We start from the raw sequence: 21,191 nt of genomic DNA, 5'->3' as shown, positions 1-21,191 counted from the left end.
TCCAGGGTTCGTGTTTCCTTTTGGAATTACGCAGAGCAGAGACCGTGGTGTCTTCATGCTATGTGGTTTATTTACACAACTATATAAGCTGAGCCTGCAGTGGAGGGGTTCACAGCATTAGCACCCCAAAAGGGTTTTGTTTCTCCCATAACTACAGCCTTGGATTCAAATAGATATCAAACATTGGTCTCTGGGTGTCTATCCAGCTAGCTGCTTTACTTCTAGATCTCCTCACTGCTCTCCTCTCAAAATCTCTGGTTGTTGTTTTTTTTTCCTTTTCACTATCTGTGAATTGAGGGAGGGTCCTCACCCATTCAGGGACACGGGTGGCGCTGTGGGTTAAACCACAGAACCTAGGACTTGCCGATCAGAAGGTCGGCGGTACAAATCCCCACGACGGGGTGAGCTCCCGTCACTCGGTCCCTGCTCCTGCCAACCTAGCAGTTCGAAAGCACGTCAAAGTGCAAGTAGATAAATAGGTACCGCTCCAGCGGGAAGGTAAACGGTGTTTCCATATGCTGCTCTAGTTCGCCAGAAGCAGCTTAGTCATGCTGGCACAAAACCTGGAAGCTGTATGCTGGGCTCACTCGGGCAATAAAGCGAGATGAGCACCGCAACCCCAGAGTCGGCCACAACTGGACCTAATGGTCAGGGGTCCCTTTACCTTTACCTCACCCATTCACTGTCTACCATGTGAGCCCCTTCCTTTGTTCTCCTTGCACATCACCAGGAGGCTAGCATGGCTATTCCAAAAATTAAAAGTCTTGCCAGATCCACACAGTTGAATACCTCAAACTCATAACCCTGAAGAAAAGTTCAAAGTACTGGGTTGTATCTGTGAACTGATAACTGCCCTGGCAGGGTGCTGATAAGGCTGAGGGTCATGCTATGTCCTGAGCAACCTTTCAGGGCTATGAGAATTATGTAAGCAGAATTCCCTGATCTGGACCTTGTGCAGAGCCTGAATCAAAAAGCTCTTCACACCAAGAAAGAGTTCCAAAGTTTTACCTTAAACCAGTCACAAAAACATTGTAAATAGAAATCAGCACATTGCTCTTAAACAACAAGCAATGCAGTCCAATTTTCTTTAAGCTGTAACTTGTTAATATAGCCCAGAGAGAGATTCCAATAAACAGGTTGCTTCTGAGAGACGCCCAGACTCCCAGGGATGAGTTATCTATTAATATGAGCAATGATGCAAAGATTCCACCCTCTGTTGCAACCCTAGCTGCAAAAGCACCCGTTTGCACTTGCCACGTTGTTGTTGTTGTTGTTGCTGTTGTTGTTTAGTCATGTCCGACTCTTCGTGACCCCCTGGACCAGAGCACGCCAGGCACTCCTGTCTTCCACTGCCTCCCACAGTTTGGTCAAACTCATGCTGGTAGCTTCGAGAACACCGTCCAACCATCTCGTCCTCTGTCGTCCCCTTCTCCTTGTGCCCTCCATCTTTCCCAACATCAGGGTCTTTTCCAGGGAGTCTTCTCTTCTCATGAGGTGGCCAAAGTATTGGAGTCTCAGCTTCAGGATCTGTCCTTCCAGTGAGCACTCAGGGCTGATTTCCTTCAGAATGGAGAGGTTTGATCTTCTTGCAGTCCATGGGACTCTCAAGAGTCTCCTCCAGCACCAGAATTCAAAAGCATCAATTGTTCGGTGATCAGCCTTCTTTATGGTCCAGCTCTCACTTCCATACATCACTACTGGGAAAACCATAGCTTTAACTATACGGACCTTACAGTTCTCTGCAAAACAGAAATCCTGCAAATGCAAACCTCCACTAAGTTTCACACACAATGCATACAAGCATTGCATTTGATGCACATTCAGCTTAGAACTTTTACACTGGGCAGAGGTAAAAGTGGGTGGATCAACAAACGTGAGTTTTGTGGAGGGGGCAGCACTTCTCCCTCGAGCCACTATCCGTTCCTTCCCCAATGCACTTCAGAGCCAATACCACAAATGGCAGGTGCCTTGACCATTTCAGCGGTGTGAACACAATTGCCAGGCTAGCCAAGACCTGCACCTTGCGCCTTATGGTAAGACAAACCCGACTTCATCCTCAGTGGCAAAGTGGCAACTAGAGAGGCTACCCTGCAGTGTGAGCTCAGTCAGGGAAATGTCTTTGATGAGTTCCTGATGGAGGGAACAGCTGCAGACAAAATAATAATTTATTTAGAGCTAACACCTGGAAGGGACGCAGGTAGCGCTGTGGGTTAAACCACAGAACCTAGGACTTGCTGATCAGAAGGTCGGCGGTTTGAATCCCCATGACGGGGTGAGCTCCTGTTGCTCAGTCCCTGCTCCTGCCAACCTAGCAGTTCGAAAGCACCTCAAAGTGCAAGTAGATAAATAGGTACCGCTCCGGCGGGAAGGTAAACGGCCTTTCCGTGTGCTGCTCTGGTTCGCCAGAAGCGGCTTAGTCATGCTGGCCACATGACCTGGCCAATAAAGCGAGATGAGCGCCACAACCCCAGAGTTGGCCACGACTGGACCTAATGGTCAGGGGTCCCCTTACCTTTACCTTTAACACCTGGAAACTTCTCCAGAGCTTTGAAAACAGAATGCCAAGGAAGTGATGTTGACTAATAAGCATTGCCCTTGCCTCACAGTAGCAAGAGAATGGCCAGCTCTAGCCCTGTTGTGGCTTATGACATTCCTGTGGGAATTATCCCAAGAAAGCTGCAGAATGACTTCAGGGAGTAGCAGGCTGGGCCAGAGTTTGATGGCAGCATTTATTTGCCAGTGCTCAAGACCATAAGGAAGAGGAGAAGGGTTGTGGAAAGAATGAACAATCTCTACAATTCTATAGTAATAGAATCAAATTTAATGGAGAAATGAACTTGAAAACAGAAACTGATCTGGTGTGTGTTACAACTCACTTTAAAGAATCCCCCCAGGGTAGGCAGGCTCCCAAAGATCTACTCACAAGAAAGAGACCATAAACTACCATAAAATGCAGCCAGTAAAAACAGCACAACACTATTGTATGCCCTTTCGCTTAAAAAAAAGTCCACTCCCAAAAGCCTCTTGGAATAAGAGCCTTCATCTGCCCTCAGAAAGGAGAGAACTTTTTTTAATTTTTTTTAATTTAATTTAATTTTTTTATTTTACCAACAAAGGTCCATATAGTTAAAGCTATGGTTTTCCCAGTAGTGATGTACGGAAGTGAGAGCTGGACCATAAAGAAGGCTGATCGCCAAAGAATGGATGCTTTTGAATTCTGGTGCTGGAGGAGACTCTTGAGAGTCCCATGGACTGCAAGAAGATCAAACTTCTCCATTCTGAAGGAAATCAGCCCTGAGTGCTCACTGGAAGGACAGATCCTGAAGCTGAGGCTCCAATACTTTGGCCACCTCATGAGAAGAGAAGACTCCTTGGAAAAGACCCTGATGTTGGGAAAGATGGAGGGCACAAGGAGAAGGGGACGACAGAGAATGAGATGGTTGGACAGTGTTCTCGAAGCTACCAGCATGAGTTTGACTAAATTGCGGGAGGCAGTGGAAGACAGGCGTGCCTGGCGTGCTCTGGTCCAGGGGGTCACGAAGAGTCGGACACGACTAAACGACTAAACAACAACATTTTCGTAAAGGGCCGCTAGAGCCTCTCAAAGGCCGCTTTTTCTCGCCGGAACTACAACTCCCACAATCCCCGGCGCGGTGCATATATGGCGGGCGCTGCTCTGATTGGTCCTTCGAGAAGCGGGAGGCGGAGCCTGGCTTCTCCCGCGCGCGCGCTCCGCTTTCTCTTTGGACATGGCAGATTTCGAACCCGGCTCCCTGCCCGACCTTTTGCCGCTGTACTACCGCCGCGTCTTCCCCTTCGGCCTTTACGGGCGGTGGCTGCGCTACGGCGACGGTGAGCCAGGAGCGAGCGGGCGGGCGGGCGGGCGGGGAGGAAGAGGCGCGCTCCTGGGACCCTGGAGCTGCGGAGGGTGCTCGGAAAAGGCCGCGCGGGAGCGAAAGGGAAGCTTCGGGGCAGGGCTCAGCCCCCACAGCCTTGCAACACGGGTGCCTCTGAGCATATGCAGGAGGCGCAGAAACGCGCCTGGTCTCGCCCTTCCTGGTGGGCGCTGGAACGGGAGGAGGCGCCCAGGTCAAAGAAAATGGGGTAGCTGAGTGAAATGAGTCGCTGCCTGCAGACTCAGGGCAGGCTTCTTCCCGCAGTTTGTAATTAACTGAGGAATTAATTGAGGAACGCACAACTGCAAGATGCAGGGGCAATAGGTTTCCAAAAGAAAAGGTTTGTGGGTTTGTGGAAGAGGGACTATCAACTACGCTGAACTGAAATAATAATGCAGTGGTACCTCGGGTTAAGTACTTAATTCGTTCTGGAGGTCTGTTCTTAACCTGAAACTGTTCTTAACCTGAAGCACCACTTTAGCCAATGGGGCCTCCCACTGCTGCTGCGCCACCGGAGCACGATTTCTGTTCTCATCCTGAAGCAAAGTTCTTAACCCGAGGTACTATTTCTGGGTTAGCTGAAGCGTATGTAACCCAAGGTACCACTGTAATAATAACTTTATTGCCAATGTACAACCTGTGTACAATGAAATTAATCAAGCCTTCCCCCCCCCCAACACTCAATCTCATTGCACTCTGTGTGCTTGTCGCACAACTCACCAACCGCGAAAGTCAGTTGCACTATATTAGTTTCTGTTCAGCAGCCTAACAGCCCACGGATAGAAATGCTTTTAAGCCTGATTATACTTCTATATCTCCTGCCCGAAGATTAAAGAGGTGCTGGCCGGGGTGTGAATCATCCCTGAGAATTTTTCTCGCTCTCCTAAGGCAACGATCCCTTGCGATGTTATCTAGCGGACTCAAGGGACAGCCCATGGTATCATGTGCTGTATTCACCACCCTCTGTAAAGACTTCTTGTCTGTGGCGGTCAAGCCAACGTACCACACTGTGAGACAATATGAGATGACACTTTCTATTGTGGACCGGTAGAAGGAGGTCATCAATTGTTGTTTAACATTGTTCTTTCGCAAGACCCTGAGAAAATGGAGTCTCTGTTGGGCCTTCCTAACCACCTGAGTTATATTGCTTTTCCAAGTGAGGTCTTCACTAAGGTAAGCTCCCAGGAATTTAAAGGAAGAGACTCTCTCCACACAGTTCCCCCCCCCCCCCCCGATATGCAACGGGGCTAGTTCCCTTCTCTTCTAAACAGAAGCTCCCTGACTCAGTCGGCTCAGCTGGTTACAGGGTGGTGCTGATAGCACCAAAGTCGCAGGTTCGATCCCCATACAGGCCATCTGCATCTTCCTGCATTGGGGGTTGGACTAGATGACACCCAGGATCCCTTCCAACTGTACAGTTCCATGATTCTGTGTTTGGAAGCACTATACAAGGGAACACTGCCACCTTCGTGCCCCATCTGGCATTGGCTAGTGTGGCCACCTGTGTGGTGAAAAAGAGAGCACAGACATGCATAAAATTTACACGTGCTCATGTATTTGGCATAAATGCAAATATAATTAGTGCAGTACAACACTTGTCGCCATAGTGGGGAAGACTGTGACTGAATGATCTGTGACCGAATGATGGACAACTTCAAGGCCTCTGCTTTCTCTTCTTATTGTTATTTAGCTTTAAAGTGGAATTGTACTATAAGGCTCTGCAAATAGCAGACACTTTTGGACAGAGGACCAGCCCAGCTAACAGTTAAGGAGGACCCAACATTTTGCTGGCCACAGAATTTTTAGGGTTGTATGGACTTCTTGTATGGACTTTCCTGAATTATTGCCAACCTGGCTGACTAAAATATAATCACACTTAGCAATTATATATATCATTTAGAGTGTTCAGTGTGCTGTCTTATTCCTCCATATTGCAAAAGGAGAACTGGGGCTTGGCGAACAGCATCTCGCCTAAGACCATCTTGCCAGCTTCGTGGAATAGCTGAGATTCAAAGCAGAAACTGTGCTGCGCAATGTAACTAGCATGTGATCTTCCTTTTGCAGTGTCAAAGAATTACTTTCAGCGGAGGGAGTTTTCGTTCACGCTCCGCGATGACATCTACGTGCGGTACCAGTCTTTCAACACACCCTTGGAATTGGAAAAAGAGATCCAGAAAATGTGCCCTTACAAAATTGACATTGGGGCTGTGTATTCGCACAAGGTATGCACTTCAGGGCTATAAAGCCAGGCCGGGGAATCTCCGGGTGTTGCTGCACTACAACTCCCATCATCACCCTGGCCATTAGCATCGCTGGCTGCGGCTGATGGGAGCTGGAGTCCAACAACAGTTGGAGGGTCACAGGTCCCTCAGTCCTGTTATAAAAATGATTTAGAAAAGGTTTTCAAAACTGCCTGCCCTAGAGTCCACCATTTAACTGGCTTAAAAAAGACTTGGCCTGTTGGCTGTACAAATATGATCAAACATAATTCTATTGGAACCATTGAAAAAAAAACCCAATTAGTTAACTGTCACAAGGCAGGGAAATAAAATTCTAAATTACTGTAAGCAGCTATCATTTCTAAGTTATTTCTGTTCCCTTTTGCTTCCCTGCAGCCCATCCAGCACAACATGGTACACCTAGGTGCCTTCCAGGCCCAGGAAAAAGAGCTCGTATTTGATATAGACATGACAGATTACGATGATGTTAGAAGATGCTGCAGGTATTTTTCTTACCCTTCTGGGATAGAGATTTGGGGACAGGAAGCCAGTTTGATGGTGAGGATGATAATTGTATATGTTTGGGAAGGTGGGTAGAGCATTCGCTCTCAATTGACTGATCACTCTTGAGTTCTGCTCTGAACTTCACAAGATGCTGCCCACTTCTGTGCTTCCGGCGTTGTTGTAACAGTTATGGACTAGAAACTTGTTTCGTTTTTACTTTAAGCTTATTATCTGTTTTTGTACTGTATTTCCATGTGTGGGCATTCCCTGAACCTTGACAGCACATCAAATGAGAGTCTAGACTCTCAGTATTTTGTGGGAAGGATTCCCACACAAGTGGATACCAGAACTTTAGGTCTGTACAGTAAATGAGGATTAAAGGGCTCTGTCGCCCTGGCACAACAAATCCACTTTAAAAAAGAACCAGACTTTTTGCGGTTTGGAAAGTGACCGGGAAATTCATTCAGAAGTGGGGGGGGGAGGGGTTGTACAAATGACTAGCTAGGTCATCTGGCGGAGTCTTGACAGTGCAATCCTGTGCATGTTTTCCTGGAAGTAAGTCCCACTGTGTTCAACGGGACTTACTGCCAGGTAAATCTGGGTAGGCCTGTAGCCTGAAGAACTCTGAATAGCACTCTTCTGGGAGCTTGGAAGAATATAGAGTTTGCCACGCTGAGCCTGACTCAACCAAGTGCTCTGTCTTCTGGCACAGCATGCAAGAAGATTGCAGGTGGGCAGGATAATAGAAGCCACCCTTTGTTTTGTCCCACACACCTAATAATAATAAGGATGCTAGATCTAAGTGTTGGGCGCAACACGAAATCGTATAAATTATTTCATTAAAAGAAAATCCTTTTTCCATTCTGAACCTTCAGAATGTGCGCAAGAACATGGGGTGTCCACCGTGTGGATGCAGTGTCAAATGACTTCTCATGTTCAGTGAAATTGCCACTCATTACATATGAGCCTCTTCCCACTGAATCCTGAAGCCGTAGAATAGCCTCTTGGATTTGCTTGTTCAGTGCCTTTGGGGTGTGTGTGTTAAAAAATACACTGCCCACTTTAGGCTGAAGAGCATTTAGCAGATCACACCCTGACTTACTTCCTTGTTTGTTAAGGGACGTTAACTTAGAGCTTCCTAGTTTGGACATAACATAAAACTCTGGATTAATGCGGTCCAGGGCCTTGGCACTTAAGCCAACGGAGGAGAGGATGAGTGCTCAGCCCCAATATTTTTCCACTGTTCCATAAACCACAGAGTCTAGAACAATTGTCTGAACCGGGTTGTTGTGGTTTTTATATGGTTTTGTAAGCTTCCTTGAAGGGTGGGAGTCGTGGGTTATATTTTTAAACTAATCAGGGCTTCGTTTTTTAACAACTCTTCTTTCAGCTCTGCAGAGATCTGCCCCAAGTGCTGGACTCTAATGACCATTGCCATCCGCATCATAGATCGGGCACTCGTGGGTAAGTGGCCAATGGCCATGTAGCAACTGTTGCCAGACTGACCATTTTGTCCACCTTTCTTTCGGAGACTCGCCCAAGTCAGAGTTTAAGCGCCTTCCAGCAGTGTGTACCATATTTTCATAATATATGATTTATCCAGTACCATTGGCTTTTGTGGAGCCTTTTGGGAAGTGTAAGCAAAAGAAGGTGGGTGCTTGTCCCAAGGAACTTCCAACCTAAACAGATGGGGGGCAAATTAAGCTTATGCATTAAAAACTTTAAAACTGGGTCTCACCCTGCAGGTGAATTCTGGGTCTGAAAAGACAGGAGGTTGCACATTGCTGTGCTGATACAGCTTTTTCTATCCAAGCAGACAGATAAGGACGGACATGGAAGCTACAGTTCCTTTCCCACGTTCAAGTCATAGGGCTGGAATGGTGTCTTTAAGAGGGTACCTAATGTATCATTCTGCAGTGAGGAAAGGTCAATTTTCCTTAAATTTATAGTGGATATGATTACAACCAACTTCTGCAAGCCTCCCAATTATGGGGACTCCCTGACTTTCCTTTTCATGCTTTTGCCTCTGTTACTACTGTCAGTCCATGCAGCCTAACTTTCGGCAGCAATATCTGCAGATTGGTAAACTGCTGAACTGGCTCTTCCCTTTTACCCTCCTCATATGCTTTGTACCAATGGAATGCTTCTGTTACTTTATATTGCTGTATTTGTGTATGTGTGTGGGAGTTAGTATCTACTGGAATAAATACTAACACACGTGGTATTGCAGTTCAGGATATGCTTGCTCAAATCTCACTTTAGCCGTGATCAAGGTCTGTTTCTTTCTGACTCTTGGTCTTTCCTTGCTGCCACACACACACACACACACACACACCCAGCCAATCTGCAATAGAATAATAATGGCAGCCTACCTCACGGGACTGTTGTAAGAATTGCTGGGACGATGCATGCAGAACGCTATGAGCACTCGCAGCACTAAGGTTTTATTCATGCATTCTTGTCAAAGCTATTGCCTTTTGTGCTTTCTACTCTGCTCTTCTGCACCTCCAGAGGACTTTGGCATCAAGCATCGCCTCTGGGTGTACTCGGGACGGAGAGGCGTTCATTGCTGGGTGTGTGATGAATCGGTCAGGAAGTGGTCTTCAAGTCTCCGCTCTGCAGCAGTGGAATATCTCTCCCTTGTGAAGGTGTGGTATCTTTAGGACAGAAGGAGGTGGAACTTAATTTCTGCATTGCAGGGGGTTGGACTAGATGACCCTCGGGTGCCTTCCAACTCTACAATTCTATGATTATGTGACACTAGAGGGCAGAGAATCAGTGGCCCAGTTAAGCTACAGTACTGGCCTGTCACGTTGGGACATGCCCTAGGACAGGGGTCTGCAACCTGCGGCTCCAGAGCCGCATGTGGCTCTTTTACACCTTTACCATGGCTCCGGGGCGGATACTAGCGAGGGGAGGAAGCGCATTGTGCGCCCTGACACTCCCCACTGTGGCGGGCGCTGTACTGGCAGTGACGTCGCATGGGGGCGGTGCGTGCGTTAGTCACGCACCGTCCCGATGTCACCTTCCCTCCCGCTGTCGCAATGGTTTTGCGGCTCCCAATTATTTTTTCTTCGGAAACGGGTCCAAGTGGCTCTTTTTGTCTTAAAGGTTGCAGACCCCTGCCCTAGGACAAGGAAAGGCAGAGCACAGTGTCATAACCAGAAGCAATCTTTAAGTGTATTAACAGAGAATCCTGCTTGATCAGGCCACAGGCTCATCTGCTTGAGCACTGTTCTCACATTGGCCAACCAGATGCCTCTGGGAAGCCCATAAAGCATGACATTTCTAGCTCTCAGTGGAGGGGTGAGTGGCATTAACCAGAGCTCATTTTGCATATTTTTTATTTCCTGGTGCATTTTCGATTCATTTTTAATCTCGCTGGCTGTTTTGAGCTTCTAGTTTTCTTTATTTTGTATTTAAATGTTTTCTTATTTGTAAACTGACTTTGAAATAATAATAAATAATAATTTTTTATTTATACCCCGCCCTTCCCAGTTCAGGAAACCGGGCTCGGGGTGGCTAACAACAAATTTAAAACACTTAATTGATGCTACAAAAAAACCAGCATAAAATACAGTATAAAGCGTAAATAACAATAAAATCAAAAATCAATTTAGGGGGGAAATCCATCCAATAAACATTAGATAGACTGAAAGATGCTTAAAGAAACCAACCTAAACTAAACCTCCATATTTCACAGGGTGGCGAAGAGACCATCAAGAAGGTGACTCTTCCGGACAACATCCACCCTTTCATCAGGTCAGTTCAGGCAACAGCCAGGGAATTTATGGCATTTCTAGCATAGAGAGGTTGCACGTCCTGAATTGGTTATTCAGCAAATGTTAAGCTTTAAGTGTTGTTTTAAGCTGTGCTGAGAATCACTATGGAATAAGGAGGTATGGACTGCATTGTGGCTTTCTGATGGAGAAGGGTGAGTAGAAGCTATAGGTGCAACTATTGATGAGGCTCGTGGGCAGCTTTCTTCAGTGGCATTCTGTTTCACTTAACCATGAACCAGGGGGCTTAGAAGAGCCTTTTATATACAGTGGTACCTCTGGATGCAAACGGGATCCGTTCCGGAGCCCTGTTTGCATCCTGAGCAGAACGCAACCCGCGTCTACGCGGGTTGCACTTCTGCGCATATGCGTGACGTCATTTTGAGCGTCTGGGCGAGCGGCGGAACCCGGAAGTAACCCGTTCCGTTACTTCTGGGTCGATGCGGGACGCAACCTGAAAAGATTTAATCCGAAGCGACTTTTAACCCGAGGTGTGACTGTCACGGGACGCGGGTGGCGCTGTGGGTAAAACCTCAGTGCCTAGGACTTGCTGATCATATGGTCGGCGGTTCAAATCCCCACGGCGGGGTGAGCTCCCGTCGTTTGGTCCCAGCTCCTGCCCACCTAGCAGTTTGAAAGCACCCCTAAGTGCAAGTAGATAAATAGGGACCGCTTTCTAGCGGGAAGGTAAACGGCGTTTCCGTGTGCTGCACTGGTGCTGGCTCGCCAGATGCAGCTTCATCATGCTGGCCACGTGACCCAGAAGTGTCTTCGGACAGCGCTGGCTCACGGCCTCTTGAGCGAGATGAGCGCGCAACCCTAGAGTCGGACACGACTGGCCTGTAGGGGCAGGGGTACCTTTACCTTTACCTTTATGACTGTAATAAGAGCCTTGAGCCATGGGAGAGCTTTTGGGCTGCTCCTAAAACCCTAAAACTAGGGTAAAAGGTAAAGGGACCCCTGACCGTTAAGTCCAGTTCTGAACGACTCTGGGGTTACGGCGCTCATCTCGCTTTACTGGCCGAAGGAGCCGGCGTTTGTCTGCAGACAGCTTCCGGGTCATGTGGCCAGCATGACTAAGCTGCTTCTGGCGAACCAGAGCAGCATACGGAAACGCCGTTTACCTTCCCGCCAGAGCGGTACCTATTTATCTACTTGCACTTTGACGTGTTTTCAAACTGCTAGGTTGGCAGAAGCTGGGACCGAGCAACAGGAGCTCACCCCATCGTGGAGATTCAAACCGCCGACCTGATCGGCAAGCCCTAAGCTCTGGTTTAGACCCAAAACTAGGGTAGGCTGTGGTTAATGCAGCTCCAAGGGTAAATATTCAGATGTGAAGTGGAGGAAAGACCCATTGAAGACTATGCATAATGACTGGCGAATGTGCAGAATTCCCTTTTCATGGACAGATTATGTGCACATTCCCCATGTGGATGTGCACAATGGCCAGCTGTTATGCACATTAACCACTCAACTCACATTATCCTAATCTGCACAGAGACATACATTACTAATTCCGAGACCGTATCTACATTTCCCCTCCTGCAGGCAAGTGCCGGAATGCATGCCCATTGGCATGCATCCTATTTATGCAATCTGCACAGAACAAAGACCTGCTCGTTTCCCTTCTAGCAATATTTGTGCTTTCTACCAGGGTTGGGTTGCTACAAAATGATGCCATTCTATGTTGCAGCTTCCTTCTTCAACAATACAGTCGTACCTCTGGATACGCACACCTCTGGTTGCGTATCCTTCAGGATGCAAAAACGGCAAACCCGGAAGTATTTTTCTGGGTTTCGCCACATGCACAAAAGCCCTCTACCCTGCTGCGCGCATGCGCAGAACAGGCACCTCTGGTTGTGAATTCCTTGGGATCCGACCAGAGCTTCGGAACGGATCCCGTGCACAGCCGGAGGTACTACTGTACAGATTTCCCCAGACCTAGGCAAGAGCAAATGAAATGCCATTGAGGCTTTTATTACCTCTGTGTTGCAGGCTGTTCCTGCTGAAATTCCCTCTTTCCCAAAATGCTAGGTGTGGGTGGGCGTGTGAGTGTGTAAACATATTGCACCATTCAGGGCAAAGGCCACCCACCTACTCCAAAGCACCTTATAAAATATAACTAACTTTGTATAAGGGTAAAGGGACCCCTGACCATTAAGTCCAGTCGTGGCCGACTCTGGAGTTGCGGCACTCATCTCGCTTTATTGGCCAAGGAAGCCGGCGTACAGCTTCCGGGCCATGTGGCCAGCATGACTAAGCCACTTCTGGCGAACCAGAGCAGCGCACGGAAACACCGTTTGCCTTCCCGCCAGAGTGGTACCTATTTATCTACTTGCACTTTGACGTGCTTTCGAACTGCTAGGTTGGCAGGAGCTGGGACCGAGCAACGGGAGCTCACCCCGTCGCAGGGATTCGAACCGCCGACCTTCTGGTTGGCAAGTCCTAGGCTCTGTGGTTTAACCCACAGCGCCACCCGCGTCCCTAACTTTGTATACGTAGGAGGATTATTGAGCTTTATATACATAGCAGGAACGTTGTGCTTCCTGATGATTGACGACATGGTTCACTTGCGGTGCTTTCAGCCCATGCCCTCGGTAACCTTCCTTGTGCCCATTCACCTGCCTCTCCACCAAAGTTACCCCTCTGACTCTCTGATGTTTTCCCCTCTTCTGTTGCAGCGAATCTCTAAATGTGGTGAAGCGTTACTTCAGAGAGTATGCACTTGTCGAGCAGGACATTCTTGGAAGTAAAGAGAGCTATGAAAAAGTGTTGGCTTTGGTCCCAGAGAATATCCTTTCAAGAACCTATGGGGCGTGCCAGAGAGTGCTGCACATCTTACTAGTGACATGCCCATAAAATCAGGGATGAGGAACCTGTGGCCCTCCAGATGTTGGGCTGCAACTCCCATCCAACATGCTATATGGCCAGGGATGACGGGTTATATTCCATTAACTTTGGGAGGGCCACAGCTTCCCCTTCCCTGCAATAAATAGTCAAGGCCGTGGGGGCAAAAATCCAGATACCCCCTGGGTCTGTTTACTGGCAGGGGTTAGGAAGCAGATTTATCCCGTATCGGAGGCGGAGGCTGCTGTTTTTGTTGGCATCCGTTTGCCTTTGGGGGTGAATTCAAACTTGGAAGGTTACAGCGCCTGCTATGGCATTGGAGACCGATATGGGAGAGACATGTTTTGTTGCAACTGGGGCAGATGAAGGCATCTGGTTGTGTTGCTGCAGATGCACCATGGCGTTGCTTCTCTCTGCGCTCCTCCCAGCAGGCATTCCTCCTGTAGTCACTGCTAGGGATGCACAACCTGTCTGTCTGTCTGTCTGTCTCTAAGCATTGCAATAATCTGCAAGAGAGTGCCATATGGCAGGGGTAATGTTGCCAGCATTCATGTCATGTTTGCATCAATCTTTGTAACACAGAGTTGGTCTGCCATCAAGCCTGGTGCCTGAAGCCAGCTCCCCGTAGTGCACATCCTTGGGGTTCCTGCTATCTCCCATTCTGTGTACACAACTGAGCCAGTGTAAACATCGCTGAGACAGGAGTACAGTCATACTTCGGGTTGCGAACGTGATCCGTGTGGGAGGCACGTTTGCAACCCGCAGCCTGAAGCACTGTGTCTGCGCACGTGCGTGAAGCGATTCGGCGCATGCATGTGATGTCATTTTGTGCTTCTGTGCAAGCGCCAAAACCTGGAAGTAACCCATTCCGGTATTCTGGGTTTGGCGCAGTCCGCAACCCGCAGCATTCGTAACCCAAGGTATGACTGTACAAGCATGCTGGGAATGTGAGATTGGGAGGGCATATCTTTGCTTGAGATGCTGTCCTGCCGTGTGATGCCCCAAATTTTACTGATGCAGAAACAGCATCCCTCTAAATACCAGCTGCTGGGGAACTTGAGTGGGAGAATCCTGTTGTGTTCGTATCCTGCTTGTCGGCTTTCCATAGGCGTCCAGTTGGCCACTATGCAAACAGGATGCTGGACTCGATGGGCCTTTGGTCTGACCCAGCAGGGCTCCTCTGCCCCAGGCACCAGCAGGCCTTGGACCAGATTTGAAACTCCTTAACAATTTGGCCACCAGTTCGAAAAGAACTGCTTCAGGAATTCACTAAAAAGCACGATTCGGTCAAGCGCTGGGAGCTTTTGACAAAAGCAATGGAAAGACACAGTGTAAGTATTTGAGGTGGGGGAGGGATATTTGCATCATAAGAATCTTTTGGGTGAGTCCCTAGGCTGCCAGCACTGGGTGATGGGGAACAAAGCAACATGAGAAGCTGGCGAGCTTTTATTTTTTGACCAAGAAGTGGGATTGACAGCTGAATTCTAAAGCAATGGGATTGTTGGGATGGGCAGTGTTTGAACCCCCTGTCTTGATCAAAAGCACTTCTCACTAACCCCTTCTGCTGATTCCACCCCTGCCCCCAATATAAAACTGTTCAGCGTTGCAGTCGTAGAGTGCTCTCTTAGGTGCTGTGGTGGCACAACCCTTCCTCTGCGACTGTAAGGTAAAGGTAAAGGGACCCCTGACCATTAGGTCCAGTCATGGCTGACTCCGGGGTTGCGGCACTCATCTCGCTTTACTGGCTGAGGGAGCCGGCGTACAGCTTCCAGGTCATGTGGCCAGCATGACTAAGCCACTTCTGGCGAACCAGAGCAGCGCATGGAAACACCATTTACCTTCCCGCCAGAGCGGTACCTATTTATCTACTTGCACTTTGACGTGCTTTCGAACTGCAGGAGCTGGGACCGAGCAACAGGAGCTGACCCTGTCGCGGGGATTCGACCCGCCGACCTTCTGATCAGCAAGTCCTAGGCTCTGTGGTTTAACCCACAGCATAGCCTCCTTCTAATAGAGGGGTGAAATACAAATGCCTACAAAAGATCCTCCCAAGTTTGAACCCTTCCCAATCTTCCTCTTCCTTCCCAGAACACACTCAAGAAAATGGCGCACACTGAGTCTGAGATCATGCTTCAGTACTGTTTTCCACGGCTAGATATGAATGTCAGCAAAGGAATCAACCACTTGTTGAAGAGCCCCTTCAGCGTTCACCCCAAAACAGGTTGGTTGCATGATGCTTCAACATACCTTCCTTTAGTCAAGATGGGGATCTAATAGGGTGTTGGATAGGGCCTTTGGTCTTGGATCTGGGAGTTCACATATCCCCTTAGGTGTGCCAGCTTCACTCTTGCCAGTGTCCTTGGGCCACTCGCTTGTCTCTCTGCCTAAACTACCTTGCAAGGTTGTTGAGAGGGTGAAATCAAAGAGGGCCGCCTAGAGCGCTCTGAGCTGTGGAGGAAGGGTGAGATAAAACCATCTTGGTCAGTGGTAGTAGCAGTAGTGTTGTTTCCCCACCAAAGCATGTAGAGTTATATCTATGCTGGCACCCAGAAAGGCCCCTTCTAACTTGCTCATTGCCCTCCTTTAGGACGTATTTCAGTTCCAGTCGACCTGAAGAAACTGGATGAATTTGATCCATTTGCTGTTCCCACTATAAGGTATGAATGATCCAGCTTTGGGCACATGGAAAGTTGAAGCGCCACACATGCTGCCATTTGTCTCTTGGAGCACAGAGCAGCTGCAGCAGTCCGTGTTACCTTCACTGCGTAGTCTGGGGATAGCCACTGTGGTGGCGTCCGCATGCTGTTGGACTACAACTCCCATCAGCCCCAGCCATCTTGGCCAGCAGTTAGGAATGATGGCCATTGTAGTCTAACAGCATCTGGAAGATACCATATCAGCTGCTCTTCATGTGGTTAGACCCTTAGGTCACTGGACTAGGAGGATTAAAGCATCTTGCGTTAACAGAGGCATCACTGTTCCTGTAGCTTTTTTTAACAGAGGGGAGGAAACTCCTGTTTCTTACTCTTAATTTCCTTTAACCCTCATATCTCTGCAGCCACAACACAACATTCTCCATTGTTTATTTACTGTCGACGAGCAGTCTCGTGCCCTTCATTGGTTGGGAATTCTAAGAAACAAAAAATAAATGGTGCAGTTTTTAAATCGGTAGTTGCAATCACTGAAGTTTTGAAAGGTTCAGTCTGCCACCTTGCTTCAAAATGGTAACCAGTTATGTCCAAACATAAAGGAAAACCTGCTCCTGCTGCTTGATCTCTAGAACCATTATGCAGGATTTGTTTACGATATTGTATGAAGTGTCAAAATGCATAGTGAACAAACAACTTTCCAAAAAATGTAATAGATGAGATTTATTAATAAGGTCCCAGGGCAGGTTACAACATTATTCTGCCTCAGTTTTGGCATAGCCAGAGCTGAGGAACCTGTGGTCTTCCAGGTGTTGTTGGACCCCAACTCCCATCAACCCCAGCCAGCTGATAGTCAGGGGTGATGGGAGATGTAGTCCAACAACATACAGAGGACTCCCAGACGTTGCCTGATCGTATGCATCAGTGGGTTTAGGAGTGCTAAACTGCATAGGACCAAGCTGTTGAAAGAGTTCCACCCTGTAATACAGAAGGTGGATTTGAGGAGAGAATGTTCCTAGAAGAGTGGCGCTGTGGGTTAAACCACAGAGCCTAGAGCTTGCCAATCAGAAGGTCGGCGGTTCAAATCCCCATGATGGGGTGAGCTCCCCTTGTTCAGTCCCAGCTCCTGCCAACTTAGCAGTTCGAAAGCATGTCAAAGTGCAAGTAGATAAATAGGTACCGCTCCGGCGGGAAGGTAAACTGCATTTCCGTGCACTGCTCTGGTTCGCCAGAAGCGGCTTAGTCATGCTGGCCACATGACCCGGAAGCTGTACGCTGGCTCCCTTGGCCAGTAAAGCGAGATGAGCACGCAACTCCAGAGTCGTCCATGACTGGACCTAATGATCAGGGGTCCCTTTACCTTTAAGGGAATCGCAGCAATATTTTGAAAATCCTAAAATGAAAGATCAAAGCTTAGCATGAGCTTCTGAATCATAGCATTCTTCATTGCAAAAATGCAACTTCCAAATCCAAAGCTTTCATTTTTTTAAAACACACACACAAAAAAACATTATATCAGCACACATCGCCCCACATCAGCCTGGTTGGGAGCCTCAGCCTGGTTGGTTGCTGAGACAGGTGGGGTCCTTGGGAAGATGCTCTCCCTAGGGAGGCTTGCCTGGTGCCTGCTCTGTTTAGTTTTCAACACCTGTGTTCTGCTGCCCCAGAAACTACTGCTACCACTATTAGTAGTAGTAGTAGTTATTATTGTTACTATTATTATTGTAACTGGTGTATCCAGTATACGAAGCTAATGTTGTCAGCCAGTAATAATTTAGTGGGGAAGGTAAACAGCGTTTCCGTGCTCTGCTCTGGTTTCGCCAGAAGCGGCTTAGACATGCTGGCCACGTGACCCGGGAAAACTGTCTGCGGACAAACATCGGCTCCCTCAGCCAGTAGAGCGAGATGAGCGCTGCAACCCCAGAGTCGTTCGCGACTGGACTTAACTGTCAGGGGTCCCTTTACCTTAACCTGTTTACCAGGTTTTGTGGGGTTCCTGATGTTTCTGTTTTGTTTTAGCCGCCTCTGTCATGAGCTGGACACAGTTAGCAACGACGAGGGGGATGCAAAAGAAAATGACGGGGAGCCCGAAAACTCTCGACGAAGCAGAGGTTCGTGGAAGGCAGCGTAAGACCTTGTGAAATCTTCACCCACTTTCAGACATGAGATTGTAATAAGGCAATATTAAAACGTATACAGTGGAACCTCGGTTGTCAAACATAATCTGTTCCGGAAGACTTCTGAAACGTTCGACAACCGAGGCGCAAAGGGCTGTCTGCAATTTCAGTGTTGAAAATGGAAAAACATGCCGCAGAAGCCGTTCGACTTCCGAGGTGTGTTTGAAAACACAAGCAATTACCGTATTTTTCCATCTATAAGACCCCCCATATATAAGATGCCCCCTATTTTTGGGCAACAACCAATCACCAGTCCACCCTTGGCACTATCCGTGTATAAAACACCCCCTAATTTTTGACATTATTTGGGGGGGACGACCTAGTCTTATACACGAAAAAATACGGTACTTCGGGGTTTTCAGCGTTCGGGTTCTGAAACATTCGGCTTTCAAGACACTCAAAAAACGAGGTTCCGCTGTATAATGACAACAACATGGCGATTTTTAGAAGTTTTAGTATGGTTTTTAAAATTGTTTTTAAAAATGTTTTAAGTTCAGTCGTACCTTGGTTGACGAATGCCTTGCGAATCGAATGTTTTGGCTCCCGAGCGCCGCAAACCTGGAAGTGAGTGTTCCAGTTTGCGAACGTTCTTTGGAACCCGAACGTCTGGCTTGGCTTTCGCAGCTTCCAGTTGGCTTAAGGAGCTTCCTGCAGCCAATCGGAAGCCACACCTTGGTTTCCAAACGTTTTGGAAGTCACATGGACTTCCAGAACGGATTCTGTTTGACTTCCGAGGTACAACTGTACTGTATGTTTTTTGATTTTTATACTGTATTGACCTAACATTTTTCTGTTTGCTGCCTTGGACTTGGGAGAAAAGGCAGGATCCAATATTGTGCTATGTTTCTTCAGTGCAAGCATTTTCACTTGCCAGAAAGGACAATCTCTCTCTCCCCCCATGCAATGTTCCAGGGTTCTGCCAAACCACCACCCACTGAGCCACCGAGGAGGAGATGAGGGGGGGGGGGACCCATCACACAAACTGATGGGACCCGTTGGTTGAATCTCACCTATAAAGAAATAATAATAATAATAATAATAAATGAGTGAAATCCGCGCCATGGCAATCATTCCGTAAGCGCAAAGATTTCTGCTTGCATGTGGAATGCTCTCCCCCTCTCCTCCCCCCGCACAACCCCTAAATCTGTTTTAGGGGTTCCCCCAGTGCTTCAGAGTAAATTTGGGAGCGGGGGGAGTCCTGTTGCACAAATGTAATGTATGTTATCCTAAAGGAACAAATATACACAGCAGTCATTGAGTTCTTACATAGGCCTGTAACGGGCTTGGCCTCAGAGTTACATGTACACGCATTCAGGGCCAAACCCTGACACATGCGTATTTATAGCCTGTTTGGCTAGAACAGGGGTCAGCAAACTCTTCCGGCAGGGGGCCGGTCCACTGTCCCTCAGACCTTGGGGGGGCCCGGACTTTATTGGGGGGTGGGAATGATGCAAGAGCACCACGAGCTCCAGTGGCTGCTTACCTGTGTCTTGCGAGTGGCAGGGGCTGGCGGCGGTGGAGGGACGCCAGAGAGGGGCTGCTTAAAATGGCGGCCACTCGAGCGCTGCTGGCACCAACAAAGCCCAACCCCCTTCCTCCTCTAGGTAGGGTGGGGAGAAGCCAGGAGGAGGGAGGGAGGAGGCGCCACCCTTGCCGCTGTCTGAGGGCGAGGGAAAGAACACGCGTGCTGGCGATCCATGCAGTGATTCCCGGACCGTCCGCGGGCCGGATCCAGAAGGCAATTAGGCCTGATCCAGCCCACAGCCCTTAGTTTGCTGACCCCTGGGCTAGAACAGAGGTCGGCAACCTAAGGCCCATGGGCCGGATCCAGCCCATGGCCAGTTCCATGGATCGGCGGTTGGACTCCGTGGTGGTTTTTTTGCGGCACAGGCACCATTTTTTTGGCCAACATTTCCCCCCCCCCCTCCCTCACTGCAGCAGAACCTCCTCCCTCCTCTATCCCTCCTCCTTGTGCAGCCAATCGCCTGCTAAGTTTTGAGGCCCTGGCCAATGGCCGAGCAGCGGCTGCACATGACCAAGAGGGGGAAGGGGGCTGGCCTGAGCTGGCTGAGTGCATTTCCAGCAGCCCCTTGTTGGAGCAAGCTGTTTGCCACTGCAGCTTATGCCGCCGCCGTCGCCCGTGCCGCTGCTGGCAGCAGAGGAGGAGGAACAAGCAGCCCAAAATCAGCCATTTCAGACTGCTCGTTCCTCTGCCGCTGTCGGTGGTGGCGGCGGCGGCGGAGGAACGAGCAGCCCAAAAGCAGCCCTTTCAGGCTGCTCATTCCTCTTCCATTGCCACCATTAGCCTCTGCCTCTTGGCAACACCCTAGGTAGGCAGGAGAACGGACCGGGAGGGGCTGGGGGAGAGAGAAGCCCCCTCTGCCATATGCGCGTGCGCACACGCACTCCGGCCCACCAGGAGGTTTGTGATGCGGTGAACTGGCCCACCCCCCAAAAAGCTTGACGACCCCTGGGCTACAATGTGAGATTAGGAGACTGACTTTTTAACACTGATCAGAGCACATGGAGGGTGGCAGGGGAAAATGGGAAGAAATCTCACCCTGCCTTGCTGTACCTTCCAGAGCTCTGCAGATTTAAGAGTTCTTTTCTCCCAGCTGGCTCAGAGCAGGCTGGGGGAAGTGTGTTAAAACATCTCCATCTAGTGGAGAAAGCTGATCTGTGTCCCTTACCTTCAGGGGCAGATGAGAAACAGGCTGTGTATACACCACACATTTAAAGCACACACATGCACGTCAGCAACCGATTCTGGGGACTGCACTTTGTTAAGGGTGCTGGGAATTCTAGCTCCCTGCAGGGTAAACAACAGTTTGCAGGATTATTCAGTGTGTGTGCTTTAGAAGGATGCTGTGTACGCAGCCACATACTCCTACTGTTTTTCTGTTGTAAAAGGGCATAGGGAACCTGAGACCCTCCTGTGGTTGTTGGACTACTTCTACTATAATCCCTGAGCATTGGCAGTGCCAACCTAGGGCTCAGGGGAGTCGGAATCCAATAATATCTGGAGGGCCACAGCTTCCCCAGCCGTGTGTTTGGATTATTTAGTTTAGCATGGAAAGTGAACAGCTTGACAACATACTTTGTTGTATGTCTTCTGTTTATA

At 48.7% G+C, this 21,191-nt stretch overlaps 2 protein-coding genes and 1 long non-coding RNA gene across 8 annotated transcripts in view; 1 reads left to right on the top strand and 2 right to left on the bottom strand.

Annotated features, from left to right (window-relative positions):
* Positions 1–21,191, bottom strand: part of LOC308470975 (retinol dehydrogenase 7-like) — a 267,166-nt gene that overhangs the window by 147,978 nt on the left and 97,997 nt on the right. The gene's annotated exons all lie outside the window — the stretch shown is intronic.
* Positions 1–21,191, top strand: part of PRIM1 (DNA primase subunit 1) — a 72,333-nt gene that overhangs the window by 47,824 nt on the left and 3,318 nt on the right. For 2 of the 3 annotated variants that reach the window (XM_080994723.1, XM_080994722.1), the window contains exons 2-11: positions 5,961–6,118; positions 6,512–6,618; positions 8,010–8,083; positions 9,131–9,267; positions 10,323–10,381; positions 13,080–13,189; positions 14,485–14,576; positions 15,334–15,466; positions 15,833–15,902; positions 17,913–18,004. In XM_080994723.1, coding sequence (XP_080850849.1) covers positions 5,961–6,118; positions 6,512–6,618; positions 8,010–8,083; positions 9,131–9,267; positions 10,323–10,381; positions 13,080–13,189; positions 14,485–14,576; positions 15,334–15,466; positions 15,833–15,902; positions 17,913–18,004 — 1,032 coding nt within the window. Of the gene's footprint in view, positions 1–3,692; positions 3,853–5,960; positions 6,119–6,511; positions 6,619–8,009; positions 8,084–9,130; positions 9,268–10,322; positions 10,382–13,079; positions 13,190–14,484; positions 14,577–15,333; positions 15,467–15,832; positions 15,903–17,912; positions 18,005–21,191 lie in introns of those variants that run through there. The other variant, XM_080994724.1, reaches the window with a different exon arrangement.
* Positions 9,048–21,149, bottom strand: LOC308471185. Of its 4 annotated transcripts, none has more exons than XR_013982764.1 (3): positions 20,761–21,149; positions 15,493–15,693; positions 9,048–9,276 (listed from the first exon to the last, which is right to left on the bottom strand). It is a non-coding gene; the product is annotated as an uncharacterized lncRNA (long non-coding RNA). The 4 variants fall into 4 exon arrangements; XR_013982765.1 differs by lacking the exon at positions 20,761–21,149 and adding an exon at positions 20,631–20,758; XR_013982766.1 differs by lacking the exon at positions 20,761–21,149 and adding an exon at positions 19,554–19,905.

The sequence above is a fragment of the Podarcis pityusensis genome (genome assembly GCF_964106645.2).
Source record: "Podarcis pityusensis genome assembly, chromosome: 2".
NCBI lineage: Eukaryota > Metazoa > Chordata > Lepidosauria > Squamata > Lacertidae > Podarcis > Podarcis pityusensis.
Note: the sequence above shows the minus strand (reverse complement) of the source record. Positions and strands in the feature narration are given on the sequence as shown.